At 41.0% G+C, this 14,799-nt stretch overlaps 1 protein-coding gene across 1 annotated transcript in view; it reads left to right on the top strand.

The window, feature by feature from the left end:
- Positions 1–14,799, top strand: part of CTH (cystathionine gamma-lyase) — an 82,653-nt gene that overhangs the window by 29,270 nt on the left and 38,584 nt on the right. The window contains exons 4-5 of the mRNA XM_069232445.1: positions 4,307–4,416; positions 6,467–6,598. Of these exons, the coding sequence (XP_069088546.1) occupies positions 4,307–4,416; positions 6,467–6,598 (242 nt within the window). The remainder of the gene's footprint in view (positions 1–4,306; positions 4,417–6,466; positions 6,599–14,799) is intronic.

The following is a 14,799-nucleotide window of genomic DNA, read 5'->3' as shown; positions in this document are numbered from 1 at the left end:
ACCTTATCAGCACAGGGTGTGTTGTCTTAATAACATTAAATTATGTACACATCTGACCACTTAAAACTATGTCATTGTAAATGACCATCTTTATTCTGAACAACAAAAGTACTATTTTGGGAGAGATCTAGAAGAAGGCAAGATGAAAGCCCAATAAAATTCTTATTTTATATACACCAGCTTCTTCTGAAGAAATGGTGTATGTCCCAAATATCGAGTGATAATATTGTTATACCTTAATATCATAGCCAAAAAATTGAGAACGTGAACAGCACTAAGCTAATCAAATACTTTAAAATGTGCTAGATAAACAGACATTTGCGGTGAGCTGGTGTTGCAGGGTGCTCCTTACTGGAGCGGCTCTCCACCCAAATTTGGGAACTACCCAGACTTCTCTCTTCCTTTTTGCATAACTTATGCATCACTCTAACCCTGAAAGGATTTTGTTTTGATATATAAATATATATAAAATATCTTTAAAGTACGTGGATGTGGAGTTATGAATAGCACATCAATACTGCCCTATATGCACTTACTGTTAAATATTTTGGCCATGCATATGTTGTCATGATATTAACCCCTTCCATGCCAAGGATGTAAGGGTTACGTCCTGTGCACGCACGTAACTGTTACGTACTGGCTGTGACGCGTGGGGGGTGCCACCAACCCCCCGTGACACCTGATGAACTGGCTTCCGCTGCCACCCCGACGCCCCCAGTGACACCTGATGACATCAGCGTGCGATCGCGTGCTGACCTCGTTAGAGGTCGCCCCCATCTCGCTGGAAGCATGGCTTACAGCGCGTCTGAGGAGAAACTGACTAGTTTCTCCTCCGACAGGGGAAGGGGAGTTCAGAAAGGCATGGAAAGGAAAGGCTTTCCTTTCCTTTCATGTCTCTCTGAGAACTCCTGCAGCACGATCGAATAGCGATCGTGCTGCAGTAATGCCACTAGACACCTAGGAGTTTTTTTTTTTTATAAATAAAAAGAACGGCCCCTTGGCCAACGGTTGCTCCCCAAGTCCAAGGTTTCTTCAATTGGTATTTGGTTTGGAAGTGGAACCTGTTTATCTAATTTTAAAAGAAGTTGTTTTAAATATATGAGTGATCAGAAATGTAAAATTAATGATTTTTAATACTTTTCTTATGTTTTATTAAACCTCACGAACCAATAGTCTGATTCAATAATTTGATAATTGTAATATGGAACGTATCTGGTTGGAAGTATTTAGTCTATTTGATGTGTAAATGGAAGCTCTATAATCATGTACTTTTTTCTGCTAAGGGAGAGTTCTTGAAGTGGTGATTACTCTTTGAATGCAGCTATTAGGGGTGGGCAGGTTGACTGGCCTCATTGTAAAAGACGTTTTAAATCTTTAACCAGTATTTATGGAAACATTTTAAGATAAATGATATCTGTTTCTGCATTATTTAGAAGCTGAGAATGTTAAAGTTAACCTTTGTTTCTGCCCAACTGCAGTTTTATCTCTATCCGTACTTATTTATCCTTACCCATTGATTAAAACTATAATATCCCTGCTTTACTCCAGTTTTGCAAAGACCTTTCTTATTTTTTTCATTACTGCAAAGATTAACAATACATTACAGAAAATTTTAAATTAAGCACTCCTTAATTTTTTCTGTAGTGTTTCCGGTAATGCAAGTATTGTAGTTGTAGTTGTCTTCACCTCTCTGGTCCTAAATGCTATGTGTTTCACATCTAAAGGTAGCAGATCTTAATAGCCCCTCACTCAAATCTGAGTCACCTCCTGACCCCAGACCAGTCAAACACATTGTAGTGACAGAGTTTACTGCTCATTCCTCTGGTTTACAAGTGTGACTTTATACCTGGTGTTGTCGTATTACCCCACAAACACACTTGTGACCGATTTGTTGTTGAAAACTTCCCTCTTGTCATGTCTTCTCTCCCTACCCAAATGAAAATTATTGCAGTTACATCACAACTTTTCAATTTCTTTGGAGCACTGACAGTTTATAAAAAACTCAACAAAACCTGAGTTGTTTTCATCCTATTTGTACTATGGAATCCCTCCTTGAAGATATAGTGTATTACCACTGAGAGATTTGAATGTTGGCAGTGTCGCTGCTTAGATTAGTTTGGATATAACCGAAGCATTTGACACCTTTTGGGCATTTTAAAGTTTCCAGAATAAATGGGATGAGCATCCAGGAAGCAGCAATGTACTGGTTGTTTTCTTACAGAAGTTGGGCTGCTTCCCCCCTCTTTTAATCAATGTATCACCTCCAACGCTGTTCTTTAAGGACCGCCTCTTAGCTGTGTATTTAATATTTAATGCTTACGTTGCCGGCCTGACCATCCTTATCTTCTGTTAATACTATTTTATATGCATTTTTTCTAATGTATGTGGGCGGTACTCAGAATGTTCTCTGACCAAATGGGGATATGAATGAGTGATTGTAGTCACTGGCAGGTGTGGCTTGTGGGAGGAAAAAGGATCTTGGGGTGGAGGGGGGACAACAAAAAAATAATAATTAAAAAAAAAAGCTTACCTTTCTCGCTGCACCAATCCGATCTGCTCCAGGGTCCACCACTGCAGACACAGTCTCCCAGCCTGCCCTGTGTCCAATCCTAACACAGCTTTCATGCTGCTGGCAGCATGAAAGCAGCATTGGGATTGGATGGAGCGCCCATCCAGGGTGCTCTGAGGTAGAGTGAGAGTCTTTGCCTGCTGTCTCCGACCGGCAACACAGTGCCGGGTTGGAGAGAGCCTAGTGCGCATATATGTTTGGCTGGCCCGAGACAGCCGACCAAACATACATGCTTACTGAAGGGGAGTGCTGTGCACTCCCCCTCTATCCCTGTCACGGTCCCAATGGACCCTACCCCTTTTACAATAAAACCATGATAAACATAGTTTATTATGGTTTTACTGTAAAAGTTTTGCAGTTTCTGGTGGGCGTGTGGTGACGCTCTGACATCATGGCGGAGGAGCCGCACTTGGTCACTGACCATTTTGGAGAATGTATTTTGGGCATTGCCACTTGGATGTCAACCAGTACTTTTACATTGAAATCTGAGAAACCTATGGCCTCGATCCTTGGAGGTTCTTGGTCCTAACGTTTGGTCCTTCAAACTTTGATGCCAATTTCCTCTCTCTTGAATGTTGGTTTTGATCTTGATGTTGTGCTTACTTTGATGTTTCAGATTGGCAAGGTGACTGCTGCTTGTTTTTTCTTGAAGTTGCTATAAAATTCTCCTGTTGCTGCATTCTGAACCTAAGAAAAAAATGCATTGGTTTAGTTAGTTTTCTTTCCACTGGCAATGCGGAAACTCCACTTACCTCCTGTTCCCAACTGCTTGCTGTCACACCTATGCAAAGTCTGCTTCTCGTTTTCTCTGGTAAAGGTGCCATAGTCTCATCTCTAGTGATCTTTTAAAATCTGCATTCTTTACAATTGCAAAACGATCTTCTGTAAGTTCCACTTCAGTAGAACAAAAGTACTGGTTTTGCTTTTATGGCTGTGTCCAAAGATGGCAGTTAATTTACCATACCTAGTACCCAAGTATTTAAGGGCCATATGTACAAACACATTTTCCCATTGACCCCGAATGGGAAAAACCCTTTGCTACATCTGGCCCTAAATTCTCTCCCACGCTTCCGTTGTCTTCTTTCCAAATTTTCCCCTTCCGTAATCAGTACCAACATTTTGGTCCAGATTCACATAAATGAGACCATACACTTGTTTCATGCAAAATACTCATCACCAACTTGCAGCTGTGTTTTCTGGCTATAGGTCCAGCTTCACAGAAGAGTTCACTGGTGTGAGGAATAGGCAGCGAGCGCGGATGCTGCACTCTAATTTTTTACTGGCCATATGTGCAAAAATTCAATGAAAACCTCTGTTTATACATTATCCCTCTTGAGCCACGTACGCCAGGTGATGTCTGTGCGCCCCTCCGCACCCCCTTCCCAGTTAACCTAAGGAACGAGCATTGACAGAAATATGGTGCCCTGGCGCAAATTCTTCTTGTAAATTATTACTTGTGCAAAAGCATTTTTTTCTGATTTGCGTGATTACCAAAGTATGAAATTATATGTGTATCGTCCCTTAGATTTTTGAGGTCAGTAGTTGGGGCTGATTGGCTATTACTGTTCAGCATTTCTTCACAGGCTCTATGAAACCTTCTGGCTTGGCAGTTGTACTCAGCAAATCCTCAGTCTCCATTTCCTGCTGGATTCTGTTGACATCTATTGTTGTATAGATAGTTGTATTCATCTTTTCTGTTAACATATATATCTTCCGACTCTTTGCTATTTCTTTCAGGTACAAATCGGTACTTCAGAACGGTCGCTGCTGAAATGGGTCTGAAAATTTCATTTGTGGACTGCACGAAACTCGAGTGCCTGGAAGCTGCAATCACCCCCAAAACCAAGGTAACTGAGGATTACTTTTGAATATCTACTATTGTAATGGCAATACCTACACGTCGTTCAGTATATTTCTAACTAAAATGGATATCGGAATGTGAAAAGATCTGGAACCCCTCGCCTGTTTTTTAAAGTGTTACTCAGCAAAATGCCATCTTATTTATAATCTTATTTGCTTTTGTTGTTTGTATGTTTGAATGGCTGAGACAGTTTCTGTGATGCTGATGATGCTTGGTCTGCATATCTAGTTTCATCATAATGTAAAGGATAAGGGCTTGTCCCCAAATATTTTATTTCAAAACTCCTCATATTCCTCCTCATCTTCTTATAATCCACCAAGGACTATATTACACTCCACAGTGAGACTTGTATCTTCAGGGAGAAAGGTTGACCTCACCAGCCTATGCATCTTACATGGCTCCCCATCATACTAAGAATTAAATTCCTATTTAGCTACCTGCTCTACAAAACCATGCATGCTAACCAGTGCTTAATTTTAGCCTGTGGTGTCTGGCGGTTGGCACTGGCACTTAATTGTCGGCACTAGTACTCGGACAGTCTGCCACATGGTGGCACTGTTTGTGTAACATAGACAACAGGTGTTTATTAATTTATTATACATTAAAAATCACTAATACATGCCGCCCAAGCCAATTTTATGGCTTTGAGGGCCTGGAATAATCTGAATTGTCACACCTGTAGGAGTGTGATAGTTGGTAGTTATGTTGGTACTGTCATTGGCAGTGCTGGTAGGGACAATGGGTGGCGCAAGCTGCTCCCGACAAAGACCCTGGCTCTTTTTTAAAATTTGTTTAATACAAATTAAGCACTAATATGAACTTATCTTTTAGGCTAATCTACTCACTATTTAGGGTGGACAAAGAGGACTTGGAAGTAGGAAGTATCAAGATTTAGAACGTCTGAAAATCAATATTAGACAAGAGCCATCGCTGTAACATATCTTTACATTGTCTACAGTCAACAAGTTTAGACAGAGCATGAAGTGCATTGCTACTGTCTTAATACTATTCAAGCATGCCAATGGGAATATTGGGATGAGAGGGAAATCAGTCTGTTGTGCACAGCTGACTACTCATTTTGATTTTGCTAAGGGGCACTGGGGTCCGAACAGACTGTCATCAAGCATGGAAGCCTTACCTGGTAGCCACAGAGACAGACTCAGGCCCAGGCAAGGTGTGAATCAGAGTAATAATCAGAGCAAGCCACCCATTATCTGTTCATCTTACAGAAGTGGGTTTCAGAAAGTAATTTTTCATACAATAAAGTATTTCTAGTTGGAGGCAGACAATTGCACGTTGCTTGAGTTGCGACTGAAGTGATGTCCTAGTCAGGTGGATTACAGACCTTTTCGACAGCTGTGATTTGCTTTATATTGGACCCATTTCTCGGTTAGCCATGGTCTCCTAGAAGAATTGTAAGTCGCTCTTTGCTTTGCCTGGAAATAGAAGCGGCACATCATCCCTTCCCCTAGAGATTACAGCGGCTGCATTTCTGTATCAGTTCCCACCCTTCACATGTGAAAACTGACTGTGCAGCATGTAGCATAACAGCGTATAGTTTGCCTACACGTTATAGCATAACAGCGTATAGTTTGCCTACACTTTATAGCATAACAGCGTATAGATTTGCCTACATCTCCATCTGTGAGAGTTTTGGAGCGCCGTTAAAAGAGACATGTTAGTTGTAATATTCTGCTTTTGTTCACATAACTTCCTTTGTTCAATCCTACTGTTCCCCAAGTAGTTAAATAATGATTTATTTTATGTGTGTCGGGGGAGATGACAATGTGGGAATAGCACTGATTGCAAAGGAGGGCACTGAAGCCCTAAACCGTTTAAACCTTTCAGAATGTTGTATTTTATTTAAGTTTATGGTAATTTCACGTCAGTGTAAAATAAATGTATCCGATCATTTAAATTTAGTACATGGACTCTATCAGTGCAGAATATGTTGCTCATCTCCTTTATAAACAGAGTCTGAATAGTTTTGTAACCTGGAATATTTTTCTTGTATTTAACATTGTGCATTTTGACAGCTTGTTTGGATAGAAACACCTACAAATCCAACATTGACCGTCATTGATATTCAGCAATGTGCAGACATTGTGCACAAACGAGGAGACATTTTACTTGCAGTCGACAACACGTTCATGTCCGCTTATTTCCAGGTAAGACTGCTGAAGGGTCATCAATACAAAAAAATGCAAACTGCGTTAAATGTGGTTAACATTTTTGTTTAAGCTTATGGCAATTTCTTGTTCTTTTGTCTACTTTGAGCCACTTGCAACTAACTCAGTGTCACTTTCTAATGACTAAGGGTGGCAATAACAAAGTTGTCCAGAATTAAGTAGTACCATAGAGGGCCACTTTTAGTGCCCTAACTGGGCTGTGTTCACAAGTATAGTGTTGGAAAACAGGATTGCAAATGTTTCAAACATAAATTGAATGCACTCTGCAAAAGTAACGCATATAACTTTTGAAATTACTGATGAACAAATGGTGCTTTTAAAAGTAAATACAGTTTAAAGCTACAAAATGTAAATTTCTTCAGTAAAAAAAAATAACTATCAGGCCACATTACACACCTCTAAAGTGTTCCTAATTAAATCGGAACCGTAGAAGCTTAGAAACGTGTTATTTGCTGCAGCTTTGGTGAAACGCAAGTCACTTAGTATTTATTCTAGAGATTGCTTTAGCTGTGTCTCCAGTTACAGGGACGTTATAGTTAGACTCACATTTAAGCGTACGAGACCATAGATATTTACCAGTTATATTTAGAGTGACCTCAGGTAACTAACTCGTGCCCTAAGGTTACTGTAACTTGCGTCCCTGCCATGCACGGTTTTTTCTGTCAAAAGTTTTACTGCAAATATCACAATGATATTATGAATGATAATATCAAAGATGTCATGGGTTGACGTAATTTGTTGGATAATTATCAGTGCAAGGGTAGGGCGGGAGTTATAGTTACCTTAGGGCACAAGTTATAGTTACTGTTGGTAACTCTAACTATAAATGGTGAATTTCTATGGTTTTGTGCATTTGAAATGTGAGCCTAACTATAATCTCCCTGTAACCTTTGTTTTTTTTAGTGAATGTCTATGTTTTTTTAAATATATAGTAATTTTCATTACTATGTGTTATACAATCTCCGCTGCGCACGCCGTTTGGGTTTGCGCGGCAGTAGTTGGCCACAGGGCCTGGCCTGCATCCAGGTCCTGAGCCCAATCCAGTATAAGCACCCAACCTTGCACAATGCACGGCCTTCTCCTGTGTGCAGCAGAGGTTGCCCGCAAGACCTGACCTGCAGCAAGATCCTGTGGCCAACCCTACTAACCACCCAACACACCATGCTGTGCACAGCCCTTTGGCCATGTGTGTCGGAAGTTGGCTGCAGCCTCTACGGGTTTCAGAATAGTTGTGAGAGGATGTATCTGGGGTTGAGAGTGGCTGTGAGTGTCTGGGTGTGGGAGTGTGTACATCAGTGTTTTATTGGGTGCGTCAGTGTGTACGTGGGTCTGTGAGAGGGTGTATGTGGCTGTCAGTAGGTCTGTGAGTGGGTGAGTGAGAGTCTGAGTGGTTCTGTGAGTGGGTGCCTGATGGTCTGACTGGGGCTGTGAGTGGGTGCACAAGGCTCTGTGTGGGTCTGTGAGTGGGTACAAAGTGTCTGAGTGTGTGATTGGGAGAAATTGATTAAAAGTGAGACAGAGAGAAAAAGAAAGTGGGTGGGAGAGAGAAAGTTTATTTTAGTCTTTCATGTATGAAAAAATGTATCTGTAATTTTTAAGAATTAATATAATTTGTATTTAAAAAAAAAAAAAAAAGGAAAGGAAAGCGATTCCGGCTCTGTACTTGAACACTGAGTGCTCACTGTGAAGGTGTGCGACCTTCACACTGAGCTATTGCTTGCTTTTTTTTATCTGGGACCTCAAAGAAGCCCTCAAGGGCTCCCCTGCGGTCCCTACATATTTATTTATATATTTTTGCAATCATTGAAAATTCCCTTTATGGACTATCTGGCATTGTGAGGGAAGCCTTATGGCTTCCCTCGCTGTGCCATTGCTTCAGCAAGCATGGAGCTGCTTTGAAGCATTTCATCTCTGCCTCCTGCATGCGTGTAGGGGACAGAGATGAAAGCTTCAGCTTTTGACAGCGGGACCTGTTTCATACAGGTCCCGCTGTCAAAAAACCATGATGTTTGCTGTGCCTCTAGTGACACTAGACAAACAAAAGCCCACTGGAAGTATTCCAGGTCCCTTATGGTTTTCGTGGACATCAGAGCTGAGACATGATTTCTGTGGGACTTCCAAAGTGTGCACCCTTTCTGAATGAGTGTGGCTACTTGCCTTCTCAACCCAGGCTGTGCAGTGACTGTGGAGCTGGCATGATGATTTTAGTGTTTTCTTAAAGGCCTTTGTAGTTTTACCTCTGTAGGACATGTATGAAGGAATTCTGTTGTGTGTATGTACAATGTGTGTTACTGAAATGGACTGGCTAATTGTGTGGTCTACTTCCCTGCATAACCAGGGGGCTGTCAGGAAGAGTGGTGGGTCCTTCATCAGTCTAATTCAGGAGATTGAGGAGAATAGGCATCCACTGAAGCAGAGGAGGTTAGGTGTTTTCCTAAAGGGGCAGGGCAGTGTATTCCATAATCTTGAAGCACAGAAGGACGCTTGAAAGAAAATTCTGGATTTCACTGCCAGTGTGTGTGTAAACATATGAAAGATCCATTCTGTATAAAGAAATGTTTATTAATATCTAAACAAGGAAAATATCGGTGACTGCCATCAATCTTAACCCTTAGCATTTGTGCATCTTAGATATGATTGTGCTTGTAGCTCCCTTCAAAAGGCTGGATGCTGGAAGAACAGGAAGTGTGAAAGAGGTCAGTAGATTATTGCATGTATTATAGGGATCTCTGTGTATGCCTGAAGGCCTCATGATTTTATCCCAGCAGTTTCACTCATCATTTCATCCTTGGTAGACTGATTAAATGAATGCTACCAGATTGGATTATACTTAACATTTGTTATTGGTGCCTGGAGATGAGACGAGTTGGAACATATGCTATGTCAGCCTCAGCTAAGCTATCACCTAGAGAAATCTTTTTATTCTTGAGTTGCTTATGATTTAAAAGTAACTTTGTTTTACAAAACTAAATTAATTGGATTTGCAAAATGCCCAGTCCATAAAACTAGGGCGTACCAAGACCCTGATACAACAAAATATTTGCCAAAGCAGTCTGACCTCTCTTAAAGGAGATTGTAAAGATTGCCATCTAACTGTATACCACATATTTCAGTTTTATTTGTAAAGAAATAACTTACTTTCAAATTTTTAAAAGGTATGCTCAAATGCCAATGTGAGTAGTTTTGAAGTATGCCATTATTTGTAACTAGATGAAGGAACCGTAGAAAGTTTTCGCTATACGAAAGTACCTAAGGCAGAAGTTATAAAACTTCATTTACAAATAATCAATTTGGATAGTGATACAGAGTGCTCTTGAGATGGTTGATACTTCAAAACCTTTGTAATTTGCAGAAGACAGTGCACCTAGCACAGCCTTTTCTTGGCATCTTGAAGTGGACAATATTTACTGGGCAGTGTCCTGTGCTTTGCAATAGTTGTCCCATGGCCACAATATGGTGACTCTAATTGGACAACGATATTAGTCAACATAGGCACTTAACTCTCTTATTAATAAAGAGGAGCAATCAGAAGTGTGTTTTAAAAACTTACATGCAGTATAATAATAACCAGCAATAACGTCATTGTCACTTAATGCCTAGAAGCAGGCAAAAAATATAGAATGTGTTCTGGAGCAGGGATACAATCTCAAACTTTATTAAAGCTTCTTCGTGATATAATTCTGTAAATGTTAGCAATATAGCCAGTGTCATCTTATGGGATTTAGTTTATTAGTTCAGGCTGTCTCGGGGAACTTGGGAAGTTCTTGTCTCTTAGGTTCTTTTCAGTAGCTGGAATCTTAATAATGCTTATGGGTTTATAAGAAGGGCAAGGAATGCAGCGGTGAAACATATCTCCGGACCTTTGTTATCACTCTCGTATCAAACAAGTGGAGTAAAAGAGTCATGTTCACAAATAGTCCTGGCCAGAATTAAAGGTGTCATCCCCAAAAAGTTAGAACCCGAAAAGCAACCACACAAATAACTATGATGCCAGGTAATACCGTTTTTAATGTCCTGATGCTACTTGGTGGATCTGCAGGAGCTGGCAGTTGAAGGCTGGTGTCTAGATGAGCGGTGCCTGTTCACTAGGATCCAGTTAGTGGCCCTATCCAGTCACTTGGAGTTCAGCAATCATTTAAGGGCACACTTGTTTTAATAGGACTGTAAGAATTTGTTGTACCAGCACCAGTGACTAAGCAACACGAGTACCTATTCCAGTAGAGGCCTATATCATGAAATCAGTTTGCAGTCAAAATTATCCAGAGGTAGGGACACATCCAGGGTCAAGGCACCAACTGCCATCAATGATGACACCCCACTGCACTGGGAACTGGCATGCAAGTATAAAATAATTACTTTCTTTAACTTAAAATATACCCAGAACCATAATAGTTAGAAATATGATCCCAGTGGTGATTGAATGGGGGTAATATACTTCAGCCAGCAAAATATGAACCCGCACTTATGTTATGAAGGCCTGGGACTGCTTGGTTACTGTGGTGGTACTGGTTCCTGAAAGAAATATAGATGGTTCAGAATACTGTAGACTAAGTTCTAGAAGTACAGGGAGTGCAGAATTATTAGGCAAGTTGTATTTTTGAGGATTAATTTTATTATTGAACAACAACCATGTTCTCAATGAACCCAAAAAACTCATTAATATCAAAGCTGAATATTTTTGGAAGTAGTTTTTAGTTTGTTTTTAGTTTTAGCTATGTTAGGGGGATATCTGTGTGTGCAGGTGACTATTACTGTGCATAATTATTAGGCAACTTAACAAAAAACAAATATATACCCATTTCAATTATTAATTATTACCAGTGAAACCAATATAACATCTCAACATTCACAAATATACATTTCTGACATTCAAAAACAAATCAAAAACAAATCAGTGACCAATATAGCCACCTTTCTTTGCAAGGACACTCAAAAGCCTGCCATCCATGGATTCTGTCAGTGTTTTGATCTGTTCACCATCAACATTGCGTGCAGCAGCAACCACAGCCTCCCAGACACTGTTCAGAGAGGTGTACTGTTTTCCCTCCTTGTAAATCTCACATTTGATGATGGACCACAGGTTCTCAATGGGGTTCAGATCAGGTGAACAAGGAGGCCATGTCATTAGATTTCCTTCTTTTATACCCTTTCTTGCCAGCCACGCTGTGGAGTACTTGGATGCGTGTGATGGAGCATTGTCCTGCATGAAAATCATGTTTTTCTTGAAGGATGCAGACTTCTTCCTGTACCACTGCTTGAAGAAGCAGGAACTGGCAGTAGGACTGGGAGTTGAGCTTGACTCCATCCTCAACCCGAAAAGGCCCCACAGGCTCATCTTTGATGATACCAGCCCAAACCAGTACTCCATCTCCACCTTGCTGGCGTCTGAGTCGGACTGGCGCTCTCTGCCCTTTACCAATCCAGCCACGGGCCCATCCATCTGGCAAATCAAGACTCAATCTCATTTCATCAGTCCATAAAACCTTAGAAAAATCAGTCTTGAGATATTTCTTGGCCCAGTCTTGACGTTTCAGCTTGTGTGTCTTGTTCAGTGGTGGTCGTCTTTCAGCCTTTCTTACCTTGGCCATGTCTCTGAGTATTGCACACCTTGTGCTTTTGGGCACTCCAGTGATGTTGCAGCTCTGAAATATGGCCAAACTGGTGGCAAGTGGCATCGTGGCAGCTGCACGCTTGACTTTTCTCAGTTCATGGGCAGTTATTTTGCGCCTTGGTTTTTCCACACGCTTCTTGCGACCCTGTTGACTATTTTGAATGAAACGCTTGATTGTTCGATGATCACGCTTCAGAAGCTTTGCAATTTTAAGAGTGCTGCATCCCTCTGCATGATATCTCACTATTTTTTACTTTTCTGAGCCTGTCAAGTCCTTCTTTTGACCCATTTTGCCAAAGGAAAGGAAGTTGCCTAATAATTATGCACACCTGATATAGGGTGTTGATGTCATTAGACCACACCCCTTCTCATTACAGAGATGCACATCACCTAATATGCTTAATTGGTAGTAGGCTTTCGAGCCTATACAGCTTGGAGTAAGACAACATGCATAAAGAGGATGATGTGGTCAAAATACTCATTTGCCTAATAATTCTGCACTCCCTGTATGAAGCTGATTTAGAAGTTTCTGAACCCTAAAGATCTTGCTTCCCCCTGGGAGCTGTGCTTTGGAGACCGTGTGCCCTTCGGTGTGGCCTATCCAATGAGTGGTCTTAAAGCAGCTCCTTACTATCATCTGGACCTTGTGTAGGTCTCTTCGTGGATCGTCTCATGCCTCATGGCTGTCAAAGTATATTCCTGCACAGGCAGATAGGTCATCTCTCTCCTGGTCACAACAGCAACGCGACTCTGCTGGTTTTCGAGGACTTAGGCCCAAACTGTAAGAGGAAGTAATATTGCACATGTCTTCTTTGGTCCTTTTGCCCTTTATTGGCGTGCACCTGCTTCTCTTTTCAAGCATTGACGAGAAACCAGGTAAGATCAGGGCTCCAGTGCTTATACCCTTGTGTTTTCCCATGGCAGGATGCAAGATGACACCACATTCAAAGGTTTATGGGTCTTCCTGTTTTAGGCTGGATTCTGTGAACTTCTCATACCAAAGACCCTTTTGAGACTTGTTCTGCCTGAGCATGATATTTTGTGTTTTGGCTCAAGACTGAGGCATTTATCTGCTCCAGCTGCCAATGGACATGGACAAAACACTATAAAAAGAAGAGCGATGCATTTCACCCAAGCAAGGGAATCCTGTTTTGTGACTCAGCACCTCTTCCACCCAACTGCTCAGGAAGTGAGTACAAGCAGATTGTAATGTCTGAGAGAGACATCACTACCTTGACTCAAAGAAAAGCACTATTTCTTGAACCATAGATGAGTAAACCGCAAACAGTTATCCTAGACCTCTGAATAAGTCACACCACTGGCAACGAATAACTGTTTTAATGAGTAGAAAACTTGACTGCAACAGTCATAAAGTTACCAACTCTGTGGAAGAGAATCTTTGGTGTCTTCAAGTGCCTTTACTTTAGCGCTATCAATTTCTTCACACTTCCACATATTAAATACACAGGATGATCATCTTTTTTGGAGCCATTGAGGAAAATAAATGCAAGCCAGTCTACTCTACCTGTTAGACCAGATGATTCAGATTCTTTATCTGTGCATCTCAACAAGGTATATGGGTTTATATCCAAATAATAGTCTAGTTGTAGTGTGAAGAGCCAAGATTAGTCTTCTGCTTCATGATACTGATTTGACTGTCAATGTCCAGGGAGAGCTAGTCCAGGGAGCACATGAGTCCCCTGCTGGAACATTTCTGGTATGGTCCTATTGGTCTTCTTAGAGCCTTCATGACATCCAACACATCCGGTAAACCCAGTTGGGTACCTCCAGAAACTGGAAGCTATAGTATATTGAAGGAAAGTGTGAATGACAGTTTTGAATACCAGCGGATGAAGATGGTTAACTTAAACCCTTCTACATATGTATATCCGTATGTATATTTATCATTACTTTTGAAAGCATGAGGCTGACAAGATATCTTTTAGACCTAAAAATGTTTGGGGCTCTTGGACTGATGCTGGATTTAACTTCTAAATCTTCATGAATCATACTGATTCAACATCTTGTAGATTCCCAAATGCATTTTTTCATATACACAAGATGCTTCTCTGAGCCCAGGCATTAGATGGTGGACTGAGGCACAGCATATAAATCTAGAGCAGTCTTGAGTTGTTTAACTATTACTTAAGATAAGTACATTTTACATTTTTACACACTTTTTTTATTTCTTTATTTATTTAGCAGAGTTTGTACAGCGCCTGGTTACTCCAGCTGGAGTGTCCCCATGCTAGGGTCCAATTATCATCCACAGAAGAAACCTGCTTAGTCTATAGTAGCCTCAAAGAGCCAGGCTTTCAGCTTTTTCTGGAAAACTGGCTCCTGGCTTTCCCGTCTGAGCTCAGAAGGCAGAGAATTCCATAATTTAGGGGCCAAGTACCTAAAAGAACATCCCCCCCATTTGTACTTTTGTCACTCTTGGAAGCACTGCCGGGGACAAAGTTGAGAATCGCAGGTTCCTAACTGGGTTGTACCATGACACTGTTATACAAAGGTATCAGGGTTATTACCCTGCAGTATTTTATGACCGAAACAGAGCTCCTTAAAAGCC

Source organism: Pleurodeles waltl, chromosome 4_2 (assembly GCF_031143425.1).
Source record: "Pleurodeles waltl isolate 20211129_DDA chromosome 4_2, aPleWal1.hap1.20221129, whole genome shotgun sequence".
NCBI lineage: Eukaryota > Metazoa > Chordata > Amphibia > Caudata > Salamandridae > Pleurodeles > Pleurodeles waltl.
The sequence above is the reverse complement of the archived record's forward strand: the minus strand, read 5'-3'. Positions and strand labels throughout refer to the sequence as shown.